The sequence below is a fragment of the Anas platyrhynchos genome, chromosome 14 (genome assembly GCF_047663525.1).
Source record: "Anas platyrhynchos isolate ZD024472 breed Pekin duck chromosome 14, IASCAAS_PekinDuck_T2T, whole genome shotgun sequence".
NCBI lineage: Eukaryota > Metazoa > Chordata > Aves > Anseriformes > Anatidae > Anas > Anas platyrhynchos.
The window spans coordinates 4,486,623-4,501,237 of record NC_092600.1 but is presented as its reverse complement, the minus strand read 5'-3'; the positions used below and the strand labels follow the sequence as shown (position 1 = coordinate 4,501,237).

At 44.0% G+C, this 14,615-nt stretch overlaps 1 protein-coding gene and 1 long non-coding RNA gene across 29 annotated transcripts in view; one reads left to right on the top strand and one right to left on the bottom strand.

Annotated features, from left to right (window-relative positions):
* Positions 1-712: 712 nt before the first annotated feature.
* MYOT (myotilin) overlaps positions 713-14,615 on the bottom strand; it is a 29,279-nt gene continuing 15,376 nt past the window's right edge. For 3 of the 6 annotated variants that reach the window (XM_072023571.1, XM_072023570.1, XM_027468479.3), the window contains 9 exons: positions 10,285-10,884; positions 8,465-8,615; positions 6,916-7,014; positions 5,030-5,079; positions 4,370-4,502; positions 3,010-3,217; positions 2,374-2,539; positions 1,732-1,865; positions 713-1,300 (listed from right to left, as the gene is read on the bottom strand). In XM_072023571.1, coding sequence (XP_071879672.1) covers positions 1,128-1,300; positions 1,732-1,865; positions 2,374-2,539; positions 3,010-3,217; positions 4,370-4,502; positions 5,030-5,079; positions 6,916-7,014; positions 8,465-8,615; positions 10,285-10,884 — 1,714 coding nt within the window. In that variant the 3' untranslated portion in view covers positions 713-1,127. Of the gene's footprint in view, positions 1,301-1,731; positions 1,866-2,373; positions 2,540-3,009; positions 3,218-4,369; positions 4,503-5,029; positions 5,080-6,915; positions 7,015-8,464; positions 8,616-9,382; positions 10,253-10,284; positions 10,885-12,358; positions 13,707-14,615 lie in introns of those variants that run through there. The other 3 variants (XM_013107871.5, XM_005028645.6, XM_005028646.6) reach the window with 3 other exon arrangements.
* LOC101794131 (uncharacterized) overlaps positions 2,437-14,615 on the top strand; it is a 61,099-nt gene continuing 48,920 nt past the window's right edge. For 10 of the 23 annotated variants that reach the window (XR_011803442.1, XR_011803439.1, XR_003500505.3 and 7 more), the window contains exon 1: positions 13,701-14,422. This is a non-coding gene — a long non-coding RNA (uncharacterized lncRNA). Of the gene's footprint in view, positions 2,571-8,004; positions 8,127-13,700; positions 14,423-14,615 lie in introns of those variants that run through there. The other 13 variants (XR_011803437.1, XR_011803435.1, XR_011803441.1 and 10 more) reach the window with 11 other exon arrangements.

The window sequence follows — 14,615 nt, the reverse complement described above, 5'->3', positions numbered from 1 at the left end:
GCCACAAAAAGTGTTGTTACAGCAGCTACTGCTGCTTTGGCAGCCCAGCTGGAGGAGCAGGGTGGTGGTGGGAGCCGGGCAGCTGAGGGGTGTGGGGTTATGGAGCAGCACAGCGGTGGGGTGAGAAGCCGAGACCTCATTTTGGCCTTACAGTGCTCTGAGGGGAGCTGGCTAGCTGCAGGGGTACTGTGCACCCCAACAGGTCAGGTTCAGGCTGGATTTGTCTTCACCCATCTGTCTTTAGAGATCAGGGCTGAAAAAGCTTCAGGTTAGGTTGCTGGAATTTGGCAAAAATGAGGATTTTGGATGGTTTTGGGTTTTTTTGAGCAAGATGGCTGTGAATAACAGCATAGAAATTGAGTTAGTCAAATCACTGTCTTGTTGAGAGTCAGTGGAGATAAGGCCCAGTCGCTCCTTTATTAGAAGGAGGGAAGTTGTGGCTGCCTCAGTGCTGTGTTTTATAGTGCAGCTTCTGCATCAAGCATGCAAGAAGGAAAACTCTTGGTGATGCCTCACTGCCATGGTTCAGGGCTGAGAGCTGCAGTAGTTCTGAGGAGGCAGAAGACAAGGAATTGGGGAATGGGGAGGCAAGAGGAACAGGAGGAACCCCCACAGAGCCAGGAGGGTAAGAACTGGGCTTTGCTGGACTGGATGTGGTGCCAGGCAGCTGTAGCTGCATTTTAACAGATCAAGGAAGAGTCATAGCCCATGGTGGATATTTAAAGTTTTATTTGCCTCTATGCAGTCCTCATAAAAACACTCTAGGCCATTTGGTTTTAGTATTCAGACGTTACAGAGTTCTGCTATTATCAAGAGTGATATTAGAGAAGCAGTACAAACCAATCTACTTTAGCAAGTAACCAAGCACAGGTGGAGCTAAAACCACCTACACCTGTAAAATCTAATTGCCCTGCTTTCTTAGGCTGTATAGTTAAAATACAATACTCAGTAAATGGCTATATTCACCAACACATATAAATAAAATCTAACAGGTAAAAGGGGAACAACAGAATGTGCAAGAGTCAAAGTATGTAGATAGGTATTTTGCTAATCAGAGCAACCATCGGTTAACTACATCTATGTAGTAACTGTCTCTTAGAGGTGTGAGTTTTCCTCTTCATTTCCAGTTAAAGTTCGTCACTTTCATACAGTCCAGACTGCTCAGCCAAACGCTGAAACTCTCCTTCTGGTGAGAAAGCTTGTTTCACGTCCAGTCCTCTGCCATTAAGTGCCAAATACTTGCTAAAAGTTGGTCGAACCCGTAACTGCTTTGGGGCTGGAACCGGCTTGTTTGCATGTGCTGGAAGAGAGAAAAAAGCCTCTTTCAGTGTCTTCCCAGACTGTGGAAAGACCCAGGGTATAGCAACCCAATTGTTTTTTTTGTTTGTTTGTTTTTATCTGCAACATAGAACATCCAACCCTTAGGAAGAATTTAACAGACAAGCTGGAAATTTATGGGAAGGACAACATTCACCCTCCTTGGTATCTGTCAAAGTGTAGACTTTAGCAGGACAGGCAGCAGATGCAAACCATTTGTAAGAGACTCATCACATAGTATTGCACAGATGTGTGATTTTCTTGGGCTAGTTACTTTTTCTTTAGCTCATTATCCTGGGAAAGAAGTCCTCCCAACAGCCCAAGCTTTGGTAGGTTAACCATCAGGGTCCATTTGGAATACAGGTGCAAGTGGCTGTCCAAGTTGTGGTTACAGCACCGCAAAGTGGTACTTACTTGCAACCTCCAGTCTGGCATGGCATGTAGCCACTCCTGCTCCATTGACAGCAGACACTGTGTACCAACCAGCATCTTTTTTGTTTGCATTATGAATCAGGAGGCAAATCCTTCCAGTGTTGTCATGTAACAAGCTGAAAAAAATGTGGATATTCACATGTAAGTGCTTGGAGGGGGAAGGTGAGAAAACATTGTCTGGTTACATGTGAGGAGCTGTGACAGCTCTCAACAATTCTTGCAGGGCACTGCTAACTATTTAAATGTAAACACCGCATTTTTATTACAAGCCGCCAATAATTCACATCTTGGTAGCATTCTGGTGGCACCACAACCCTTCTGCAGTCCCCATAACCTCAGAGCGTGATGAACGCTGCATTTCTTGGTGCCATAGCCATGCTTCTCACTGAGCTGTGTAACTGCTGTTGGAATCCAGTGGCATCTGGTCACAGCATTTTCTGTCCTCAAAACAATGCTCTGAGCATCATGCCTGTCCAGCACATGGGCTGGTTCATCATGCCTCATAAACGAGGGGCATATCTAGCTCCCCAGCTGCTGTTTTTATTAAGCAGCTAATTCAAATTTGACTTAAACACTGGTTATTGTTTTCCTAACACACTAATAGCCAACTCATTAGTAGGATACCTTATTCGGTCTGTATTATATTGTACCATTTCATTGTTTCTTTTCCAGTAAATCCGAGGTGTTGGGATGGCAGAGATCTGGCATTCGAGTCTGGCTGTATCTCCTTCAAAAACCTTTTTGCTCTGTGGCTTGAAGATGAAAGTTGGAGGTGTGTGATGTTCTTTTGCTAAATTAAAGAGGAAAGAGGAGGAGTTACTGTAAGTATTGAACATTATTATCAGGCTTTTTTTTTTTTTTTTTTTTTTTTTAAGATTTCAGAATGCTAAATTTAGGAGGACACATTCCCTACAGCAACTTCTTAGCCTACGGGTAATTCATTCCTATGTGCATAGGGGTGTAGTAGACAATCCATTTTAAGAGAGTCGCTGTCAGTTCTAGGAAATGAGCAACTCCCAAATTCTGGATATCACACTAAGTTTAAATCCCTCACTACAAGAGCTTTGAAGAAATATTTCACCCCAAATGTATATATTAAAAGAGTCTTGGAAAAGGTAAAGGGTTTGTTATACTTTGAGCCTGAAGATCTGGAGATCTGCCTCTAGTTTGTAATTGCTTTAATATCCCAAACACACAGAAGGCGGTGCTAGATGACTGCGGTTTTCCATGTCTGATAATCATCAGTTCTCTCTGTCTTACCAATTACTTCCACTTTTACTGCAAAAGATGCTTCTCCTGCACGGTTGACAGCCACACATTCGTATGTTCCTGCATCAGATGATTTGACCGCTTCAAAAATAAATGAGTGGAATCCCTTTTCTGACACGATCATTTTATGAAACTGGTCTTGATGTACCATCCTTCCATTCTGATACCACATCACATCTGGGGTTGGCAGCCCACTAACCTGTGAAGGGAAGAAAAGCAGCAAAGAGTTAAAAAGCTTTAAGATGATACGAACTCTTCAATGCTGTTTAGAGATTGAGGTATATAGGTGATCAAGTCATGGTCATACTGCAAAAAGTTGATTTTTGAATATTAATGTGGTGCTGCGCAGAGAGGAAGGCTCGTGAAGTGCTGTGCAGAGATGAGCTTTAGCTGCAAGACAGTGGATGCTGTTCCTGCAAACCCCTGTTGTTCCCATCCCATAAAATAGGTTTGATTAAGTCAAAGGTGTTCATTGTGGGTTCATGGAGGGAGCGAACTCCCCTATCTAATCTCACAGCTAGCACTGTAGCAGTGCCGAAATTTGTACAATTTTGATAAAGTATGTAAACAAACTGTGTCTTGCATACATGCTCTAGGTTGTCCATCACAGACAGAAACATCCGCGTCTGTCACATCGCAGCAAAATGGTTAAAGGTTACGTTAAGGTATTGCCTGGCTATTTAAGGCAAGGGATTGGAAATCTTCTTGGATGCTATTGGAAAAAAAACAAGTCATGCCACAATCAGAAAACAATATTTGCAATAAAGCTGCATATGTGCAAGTGCCAGGTACTTTCTTACCCTAGGGTTGGCACAGTTACTGTGCAGTCTCAGGCCACTCCGCTGTTCTATTTGTTTGTAATTAGTACATTTCCTTGCCAGATACCTGCTCCAGCCAGGGCACACTTACAGCTGTATAGAAGACTCATTAAAAGCAGGCAGCCCTCTCCTACATAGGCTGTGCTGGGCGGGTTTCCATTCCACTGAAGCCAGTGGGTGTCCCAGTGGAGAGCACAAGGTCACTTCTCTAAAAGATTTCTTGAAACAAGGTCTTAATATTCAGTCTTTGCACTGAGCTCTAGTGATCTATGGACTACTTCTGTGGTGGTCCTTATTTACCACCATTTAGCTCTAGCCATACTCTTATGCAACTAATCCCACTTACATTTTCCAAGGGAAAACATTGACACATTTACCCATCTTGTTACCAGCTTTACACTGCCTGGAGAGACCCTGTGCAACCTGCTGGTAGTGCTCTGGCTCATCAAGCCACAAATGCACTGCAGCTCAGATCTGTTCATGCCACACACACCACACAGCTACGGGGACTGAAAGTGAAAAGCTGGTATTACTTTGAAGTCGAGCCTGCAGAATCGCCCCTCCTCAATAATGACATCCTCTGGCACTTGTGTGAAACGTGGCTGAAAAAACTTTTCCTGAATTGCGTCATGTCCACGTTCGTCTCCTCTTGAGGATGGTCTGCTCCTAAAACGAGGACGGTAACGGTTGTGTGAAAGTTACTATAGCACAGATCTCACTGCAGTGCTGAGTCACTCAGGAGGCCTGGGAACCCAGCAGTACAATTCTGGTCGTTTTTTAGCTGTAAGGCATGAGTATTGATGAACCACTTATCTTGCTGAAGTTATTCAGTTTAACACAGAAGCATAACATAGGAAAACTCATCTTTGGCTTAATATCCAAACAACGTGGGCTGTGTTTTATCATTTACATTGTTGGGCCTTGCTTTGACTAGAAATATATTTTCTAGACTATGACACATTTTTGCCCTAGATACAAGTCTTTCAAAATTTAGTGTTATGCTTAGAATTGACTGTATTAACACCACAGGCTTCAGCAGCCATCCACAAATGGTAGCATTTTAGTTGAAAGGAAGTAAATGAGTTTAGTAATTACTACTTCTGGAAAAATGAAAAGTAAAGGAATGCTAGCATTGTCTAGAAATACTTGAAATAAGGTCTCGAAGAGTAGCACAGCACAGGTTTATGTATTACCTTACATGTGTTGTAGGAACCTGCAGCCTGATGTTCTCTGCGTTCTGGTGCTTGGAAAGAGGAAGACAAAAGGTGAATTAATTTACAGAGGAAGTTTAACCTATAAACCAAATGAGAAGCCATTTTGAGTTAATAAACTGCTCCTTAAAGCACACTGAATACTTAGAAGTTGCTGGGTTAAGATGTAAAGAAACTTGCATCATATGCTAACATGCTCTCTTTTCACCCTAGACTTTTTGCCGTGCTAGCAACAAGTCCTATTAATAGACCAGCTTCTTGTCACTCTGCACAGGTGATAGGTGCAGCAGCTTCATTTGGCACACTGGGCCTTTGGCAAGCCAATAACCTTTGTTAGAGGGGAGCAGTGCTGCTGGCAGTATCTAAAATGAGAGCTAAGTACAGAATGTCCTTCCCAATAGCAGGAATAGAAGTGGAATCACTGGCAAGAACATAGTATTGTGCCCACTTAAATATGGTACCACTAGCAGTGAACACATGCGGAGCTGGAAAATATTTTTCTTTCTACATCACAGCACCAAGTAAGCTTACTGACAGCTCCACAATCACATGAGTAAATCTGCTAAAGTACCCAGGACTGATTCCTGATAGAAGATTGGATATTTGAAAAATATAAGCAGAGTTTATCACCAGTGACTCGTTTTAGCAAGGGAATCAGGCAGAGGAAATGCTACACGGACATTTTTGGGGTGTTTGCCATTACAGTGCTCGGTTCTGCACTCCGTAGCCCATTCCTGTGGAACACTTAAGCCTGGGTTTAAACTTCAAACACAGAATCAACTTTCAGTTCAGGGCAAGCATCACGTAAGTAAAGATTTAGCTTTAAATAAAGTTTCAGCTTCATTCCCTGAATGAATCAGTGAATACAATAATGAATTTAAAAAAAAAATATATCTAAACATAAGCCAATTTCTCCTTCCATTTCATATGGAGCATTTTTATGCAAAATAAAATGAGGTCTCTCTTCCTCTCTGGCATCCATCATGTTCCTTTCTTGTCTGCTTTTGTCAGGTGATTGCTGGGGAGAAATAGCTCAAACTGTGTATTCCACCCTTGCTGTGATCTTAAGTGTCTCTTGCATTGAAGAGTTTTGCTAACTGCATTTGGAAAGATGAATGCCAGCCTGCTGGCTCTCTGCATGCATGCAGCAGGAGGGATGTTTTCTTTGGCAGCACAGGTGTCCAGTGCCACATCACAGATATTTCCAGCAACTTTGATCAAAGAAGTGCCAGAGAGAGCTTTTAACTGGCCTGTTCTGAATAACCAATGAATGATGCAAGTCCCCGACTAAAATGTTTTTGAACATGCCAGTAGTAATAGATTCTTGTCTATCAGCATGTGGGCTGCTAAAATAACTGCTTTGTCTTCTGTTAACGATTGCAAGCTTCTGGAAGGGATAAAACCCAACCAATCCCACCCCACAGCCCTGACCTCCTGCAGTCAATGTCACTGACTCCAAACAGTGACAGGTGTAAGTCTTGCTGTCCTGGCCAAGGCAGAACTCAGCCTATTAGAGTGGGTACCTGGATCCCTCGCTGTGCTTCTCCCTGCCTGTCACAGGCAGAGTGCTGAGGCTGGGTAGCAGCTGTTGCAATTCCTCCCTAGAGAGGTCATTCCTACAGATCAGGCCCAGCAAGGGGATGGTGGAAGTACTGCCAGCATTCGGTGCTTAAACCGCCCCCCCTCCACCACCATCTCCCCCAAACCCAAATCCCAACCGTACAGAGATCTGCTAGCAAAACCTCTTCCCTGCCCTCTCCTGCACTGGTACCAGGAAAACACCATCTCCCCATCCATCCTTGTTAAGTGTAAGCAGTTCACAGCACCACCACCAGGGAATTACTGCTCTAGAGAGAGGCCCCGTTTACCTGTGCGTTCTGCATATCTTCACTTTGTGCTTCAAACACAGATGCAGCGTTTTCTGGTCCTAGCAGCCTGCGAGCCATTCTTTCTTCATAAGTTAATCGCTAAAAGCAGAGCAGAGAGGAATTCTTGTTGTAAGTCCATTTACTATTTCAGTTCATCTCGTAAAAGTGCATTAATATGCCACAAAGTCAGGGTGTCGTCAGTGAAAGCAGTGGCTGAACAGAAACACTACTTCTGTTCTAGTGGGTTTGCAGTCCGTGATGCCTACTGAAGTCAGCCTCAATATATACAGCACTGAAATGCATAAAAGATTAAACTGCCTGTTCATCAAAGCCTCTCTAATGCCATCTGTGGCCTTCCACGCCTCTTTTTTTTCTGCGCTGGGATTATTTATGGGTAACTGATGGCATTATCTCGGAAGCCAGAGTAAGTCCCAGGGTACCTTTCTGTTAGCACTGGGAAAACTTCCCAAGTCATTCAGCTGTGGATTTACTTCAGGAGCTAGAGGCTAGATGCTACTGTCCCCTACTCCCATGTGTTATTCCTACAAGCACCAAAACACCTGAAACTTGGCTTCCCACAAGTTTATCAAGTTCTTGGCTTCCCACAAGTTTTAAGTTGGATTTGTGAGGTGAGGACAAACTGAATAAATTTATCTCATGTACAGGACATATACGTGATTACTCCTGTGTAGATAAGAATTTGAGAAGGCCTGGGGGACTTTTCCTTAGAAGAGAGCAAGACAGACCTTTTGCAAAACCTGCGAGAGCATAATATCCCAGAGATCATTACTGCTGAGATTAAGTGTGGCTGAAGTGTGGCCAGTTGGTTCAGACGTTGTTGGAGGACAAGGGGAGGAGGGCACACAGGGGTGATTGCATAAGCCTTATTTTTAGTCTGGCTTCCTATGGGAAGAAAGGCTGGCTTGCAATGGCAAACTTTCTTACAGCAGATAGGACATTCCTGTTAGGGACACGTTAACTCACATTTGACCTGACATTATTTTTCCTTCAATGTTTACGACTATATATATGTATATGATACAAGCCTTTTTCCACTGACAGTAATGGCAAAACTCATTTCTATTTCAGGGAAAAGAAGATTGGAACCATAAACACTGGGATTTTACTAGTCTGGCTCCAACCAGCAGGAAGGTTGCAACTTGCATTAAAGACCTGCTTACTCCAGCTTGTTGTAATGTGCTTCCCAACTGGTAAGCAATATTTGTCTCCAAGGTTCGGATTTCTTGATAATGAAGATTGTATTTTGTCCCTTCACAGAATGAATAGATAGGCACTGAGTATAAAACCCTCTTATATCTCACAGACTTTATCATAAAAGGTCACATGTTTTCTTTGATTGGTTATTGTTCATATAAAAAGAAATCAAAGAGGTGTACCACATGTGGTAGTACTCTCTAGAATAAGCTTTTAAGTATCGGTATTTCTCTGAGTTTCTAATAATTTCAGTGGCTTATCAACCCCAGGATTAGAATTCAGGGTGAAACCTGGGCAGAGCAAACTGGTTCCGTAATCAGCAGCTTTCCCTTACCTGGTTGCCGTTCTGGAGGAGGTTGTCTTTGCATCGGAGTTTCTTTTCCAAGTCCTGGATGAGGGCCTCTTTTGTTCCTCGAATTTCTTGGTCAGATGTCTTCTGCATAGAGTTGATGCTAGCTTGTTTGTTATACATTGGCTTTGAGTAACTACTCATGCAGGGAGAGAAAACAAAGTTATTCCTGTAGGCTCGCTTGGCTGTTCACTATAGACACAAAAATGTGAAACTGCTACCTAGAAACCGTGGTTCAAAGGAATTTGTAAAGAATTTGGGAGATAGGCTAGGTGGCATGACTGAGGATGAAAAGCTTAAGGGGAAGCATCATTATCAAATCAAGTCATTCAGTGTCATCCCATAGCACTGTGCACTGTCACAGTAGCTTGCTGTGGGTCACCATTCAGCATTCCTAAATCTTGCAGTGGCCTCTGTCCTGGTTTGAATGCATGCAGCTGGGCTAGCAGTGTTTTGAGAGCTCCATTGAGCTTGGAGAGTCTCTCCAGGAGAGAGTTCTCCCTTGAGAACTGCACTCCTGTGCAATTTCAATTGCTAAAAAAGCTCTTGGTGCTGCAAATCCACAGCAGGGTCACAAACAAGTTCATTATGTGTGAACAAATGATTTACTATCTTCTTCTTCAGGGCCCCAGAAGGCATTTCTGTTCAGATGTTCAATACCTACGCTTATCCCACTGGGGTCTTTAGGTGCCCGTGCTACAATCCCCACATAACCTGCTCCTGTAATCCGTAGTCAAGAGATGATCAAGTCTTGCTATGAAAACAACCTTTGCTATGAAAACAACCTCCCCCCACATACACAAATCCCAGCAGTTACTCCAGATGCATACCTAACCCACAAGGACTCCTGCAGGACTTCTAAAAAGCACTTCTCAGTGTCTCAGCTAGCCCACTTGGTCTTACCTTCCCACAGTGCTGTGCTCTGAGAAAACACCCAAAAACCAGAAAGAGACCAGTCCAGAAACATTCAGGTTTCCTGAATACAAACTGGCACTTAAACCTGTATTTATACCCAGGTCAGCATGAGCCCCCTGCCCCTATCACCTTCCTAATACCCTCTGCTGGATTTTCTGCACTGACTTTCCCTGGGACCTCCAGCTAATGTTGGCAGGAGTACAAGTTGGTGAGAAGGCAAGACCCAGCTCCCTTTGAGATCTCACTGACCTTGGGAGGTATTTGGATTGCAGCCCAAAGGCAAAATGATACAATACTTATTCAGGAAAGAATTTGGTCTTTGGTCTTAAGGGGTAAAATTTTGAAGTGGCTGCCTTTCTGCTAGTATGTATGATTAATGAAAACTGTATTGTAGGGAAGTCATGATCATGATGTAGAGCCTGAAAATTCTGCTGAGACTTACTAGGAATTTTAATGCTGTTTGTATGTGAAACATACTGCTGCCTTCCTCGCTGTTCACAAGGCATGTGTGTTGAGAGAAGTCCATTTGAGATGGCCGCCTATCTTCTGTTCTGGATACCGTTAAACAAGTGATTCCCATCAAATCACACTAAACCATTCAAACCGAGCCCAACAAACATGTGCAACAGCCAGTGGCGTGGCTGCTGAGCAGTTCAATTCCTCATTAACACCCATCTATCCCACAGAGACACCAAAGGCAAGCACTTAGCCTCCTAACCTGCCTCACTTCACGCATGCAAAGCCCTGCCTCGCGCATCAGAAGTCAATGGGAGCTGGACCATTGGCTTCGGCCAAGCTGGCCGGGTTGGGGTCGGGTTGGTCAGTGTGCAGGAGAGGCCAGGCCAGGCCAGGTGAAAGCGAGGGGAAGTTAGCAGCCTGTGTATACTTACTGAGGTTCCCCGGGAGGAGTTTGGCTGTTATAATCAGGCTGCGAGGGTAGCACTGAGCACAGGAATGCTGCGGGGGGTTGGTTAGGCATGGATATAAGCCGTTGCCCGGATGATGAGCTAGCAGGAGACTGCGCAGACGCAGGCGTGACGGGATATGTGGATTCCTTAGGGGCACTACAGGAAGGCGAGGAGAGCGTGATTGAAGAGCTCAGCGATGACGAGGAGGAGAATTTCTGCCCACTAGGGTTACGAGGCTGTATTAGAATGGAGGACTGTTTGATTTGTCTGCTCGGCTCTGTAGAGGTTGCAGGTCCCGGAGGCTGCTGTTGCCCTTGACACACATTCTTAGACTGGATAAAGTGTTTTGGACGTTCGTAGTTAAACATGGTTGGTTGGCACATAGAGGAAACGGATGGGAAATTATGGGCACTCATAGGAGAAGTTTCACGACTGTCCTGGGTTTTTGTTGGTGATAACTGGCTTTGGATAGGTGGCGGGTAAAAACTAGCTGGTAGGCCACGAAAGCTTTCTTGACTGGGCTCCTGGATAGAATGGAACCCTGGCCTTGCAGAATAGAGGCTGTCTTGGTGTGGATTTTCCCTTAAGGAAGACAATACAGATAAAGTAAATTGTACGTCACAATTTAACTTGCAAAAATACCGTGTTTTGAGCAGTCATTAGCAGTCTAAAGAATTCTATGTTCAGGCAGTTGACAATTAAAGCTTAAGCTTAAAATAAGACAATTTAGGATTGATTAGAGCTATTTCAAAACTATGCAAATGTTTCAGGTTAAAAGAACAAGTCACGCACTCCATCAGACCCAGCTGCAGTGCTCACCATAGCTATCATATCTGCAAGAGCCCAGTAATTTCTGAAAGAAATAGCAATTGGCTTGTTGCAACAACCCATCACTAAGTTCTTGAATTCAGAACTTCTTATATCAAATTGAGATTTCGGATTGGAATGTCAGGACGGTGTTTTTCTGTTCAAAGAGATTTCCTGAGATTTGCTGTTGTGGCTAATAATTGCCAGAATGACATAGCCACAGATTAAAGTAGGGCACGCCAAGCAGCTCAGAGGTCCTCTATTTATTTTGGAAGTCATTGATATCTTAGCCTGGTATCCCATCAATTTACACAAGGGGAATGTTTCATTTAAGCAAACTTACTAAATTTGTTGAGACTGACAACTAACTTCAGCTCTAGGATAAATAAACACCAGCCCCCACTCCTCCTCAAATAAATGAAAAGCTACTAATAAAAAATGAGAATGTAAATCCACACAGTTACATGTGCTGGAAAAAATTGTAATCTTGCCCCACTGAGATCAGCTGTTTTGCTGCTATATATACACAGTATATTGTATTCCTCTCATTGGAGAGCCCAAAGAAGGGATCCACGGGGTCAGAAATTCCTTGGGGGGAGATCAGCTGAAGACATTGCTCTTGTTTTATGAGGATTTAAAGCTTTCATTTCCTAAAAGTAGTTGCCAATATTAGTTGTAAATTAACAGTAACTAAACAGGTTTTGTAGTAAAAATTCCCTAGTTTTCCCCTTGTCGTGTTCTTGGAATCTGAAGCCAGCTCAAATTTTTGGAGCATATCCAAACTACGTTCTCATTCACTAGTGCAAAAAAAAAGGTCGAATCTTGTTTTTGTACCACTTTGATATCACTGCCTGTGTACAGGTTCATTCATTTCATTTACAGGCTCTGTACAGCAAGTCACCTTCACTTTCTTTTCTAGAATACCGCAGTAAAATAAGATACTAAACGAACACTGCCCCATGATGCACAGATCCGCCCGTCGCAGCAAGGGATAAGTTGCATTTCCCTCAAATCATTCCACCTTGATTGGAAAACAAACAGTAAACTTTTGACTTTACCAGATGAAAACAAAGAGCAGTAAGAAACACTTCCTTTCTGTAAAAAACAAACAAACATTTTTCCCGTCTTTACACCCACGGTACCCTAAAGGTACATTTTTATCTTAGTATTACCCATCGCATTGCAATTTCTCATGCCAGCTCAGTAGCAGATTTGAAATAAAAAATGATGGAAAAAAAAAGGACCTTACCTACAGCCTAGAGGTTGTCACCTGGGCTTTAACCAGTATTTTGGGAAGGGGCCGTCATTCACTGACACAGACTGTCATAGTAGCCCTCTGCGTAGCATTATAAGACCAGAGACTTTAATGTGCTGCCAACAAATGACACCGCTGGACCTGCCTGTCCTCCTGCTACACCAGTGTCAGAATAAGAGTCTCCACCAGCTCAGCTCTCTCGGGGCACTTCATTTAAGGGCCAGAACCTCATTTTTTGGCAGGTGCCTGTGGTCAGCAAATCACGTAGTGTGGGCAGCAGTAAAACCTGCCTGCATGGAGGCACCATGCCCTTGCATCAGTGTCCTGTGCCCGTGCCATATGCCCTTGCATCTCCACGCCCCATGCCCTAGCATCCCCAGGTCCTTGTGTCCATGCCCCACTGCCAGGCTGGGCTTCCAAGGCTCACGGAGGAGCTGAGCCCCTCCAGGAGGGAGGCCCAGACCCCGCTCACTTGGGGAGGTGAGACAGGGCCCTCCTACAGGGCTGGTGCTGGGATGGCTCCGTGGGGCTCAACCCTGCATGCCTGCTGTGGGATGATTGGCTTCGCTGTCGGGTTCACAACTTGGAGCAGCCATGGGTGTTCCCAAAGCCCAGGTATTTGTTTGATCCCACTCCATGCAGTCAGCAGCTGAGGCTTTGTTTCTGAAGGCTCTGGTTTTCCAGGGTTGCCCAAGCTGGCAGCAGCAGCGGGCATGGAGCTCCCGGCTCTCCCCACTGATAAACTGCTGAGGGTCAGCCTTGTTCCCTGCGACATCCTGGGAGTAAGCAGGAGAAAGCAAAGAACTGAAGAAGTCTGCAGGTGCTGAACAGAAGAGCAGCTTTTGCCTGTAGCAGGCAGCAGCAGAGGGCTGCTGCAACACGCTGAGACACCCCAAATCCTGCTTTGTTAAGCATCTCAGTGAAACTCCTTCTTTCTCCATGTCCCATAACTGTTAGCTACAGCACCTAATTGTCCCGGTATTGATAAAACTTGGTGCTGCTTTTAAGGCTTAAAGGCAGCAGATACCGAAAGCTCGAGGTGAATGCAGGTGAAGTAACCCTGCAGCAGCACCCGTCGGCCGTAGTGTGCAGCGGTACCCAGGGCACGGCTCCTTGCACAGTCGAAAACGGTGGCATCACTCGTGGGGGTGAAATAATCAGATGTGAGCCTGAAGCATCAGTCCTTCACTGAATAACACAAATTAAGTATACTTGATGGTGAGATGTTATTTGATGGTGTATTGCTATTTGTGGGCATTATGTGTGTTAACTTGGAATTAAATATCCAGCGAGACTGTTTTCACCAGAACAACAGATCCTGCTGGTAGATTAGGTGATTTGTATCCCTTTGATCAAAGGCTTTAGTGCTTAATTACATCTTAAATTATCATTATAGTGTTTAAGTGTCTTAATTATACTTTAGCAACTGTTGCCTAACATGCACACTATTGTTTAAAAAACCTCCAGCCCTGTAAACACAGCAGCTCAGGCTGTGTGTGGGCTTTAACTTTTCTCTTTTCTCCCTTCACCATACTGGTGAGTCTTTCAGCACAGCCGTCTTCAAGAGTTAATCCACATTTAGGGTTTGTATTTAAACATCAACTCAGTATTTGTGAACTAAATCTACACAGCAGGTGTTAATTGAGTGCTAATTTATTTAAATTCCTCCTGATGAAAGTGATTAAGGGAGGAAGCATGTCCCTGGATGTTGGAGAGGTTATTTTGTTTGTTGTTGCTTTTTATTTTTTATTAAAAAAAGAAAAAATCACATAGTTTGTCCAGAGGGAGTTGAGTACTTTAAAAAGTAAATAAAAGACAGTAAGTGTAGCATGATCGCTTGTGGTGTAGGAAGCTGTGAGCATGCTAAAGGTCAAGCTCTGTGCTCAGACAGGCTCTCTGGCTTCCCGGGGACTTCAATGAGGGTGCAGTGCATTCGTTTCAGAACTGAAGTTGGCTGCAAGGCATCAATTTGAGGACAGCTTCGTACACTCAAGAGGCTGAATGCAACCGGGAGACTTGTATGAATGAGAAGGAACAGGAAAAAGTGACATCCAGAAGGTAGGAAAAAAACTTGAAAGAGCTAGAAGCTCAAGTGATAAAAAAAGGCAGAGGACTGAATCTAATAGCTTATGTTGGGGGTAACTTAATAGTACCTTGAGCAGCACTGTTAGGGGTTAGCTTTTCTGTACTGCTTCAGTTTCCTTTCTATGAGCAGTGACGCACTGCATCTGATCAGGTTCTCCTAGTTTCT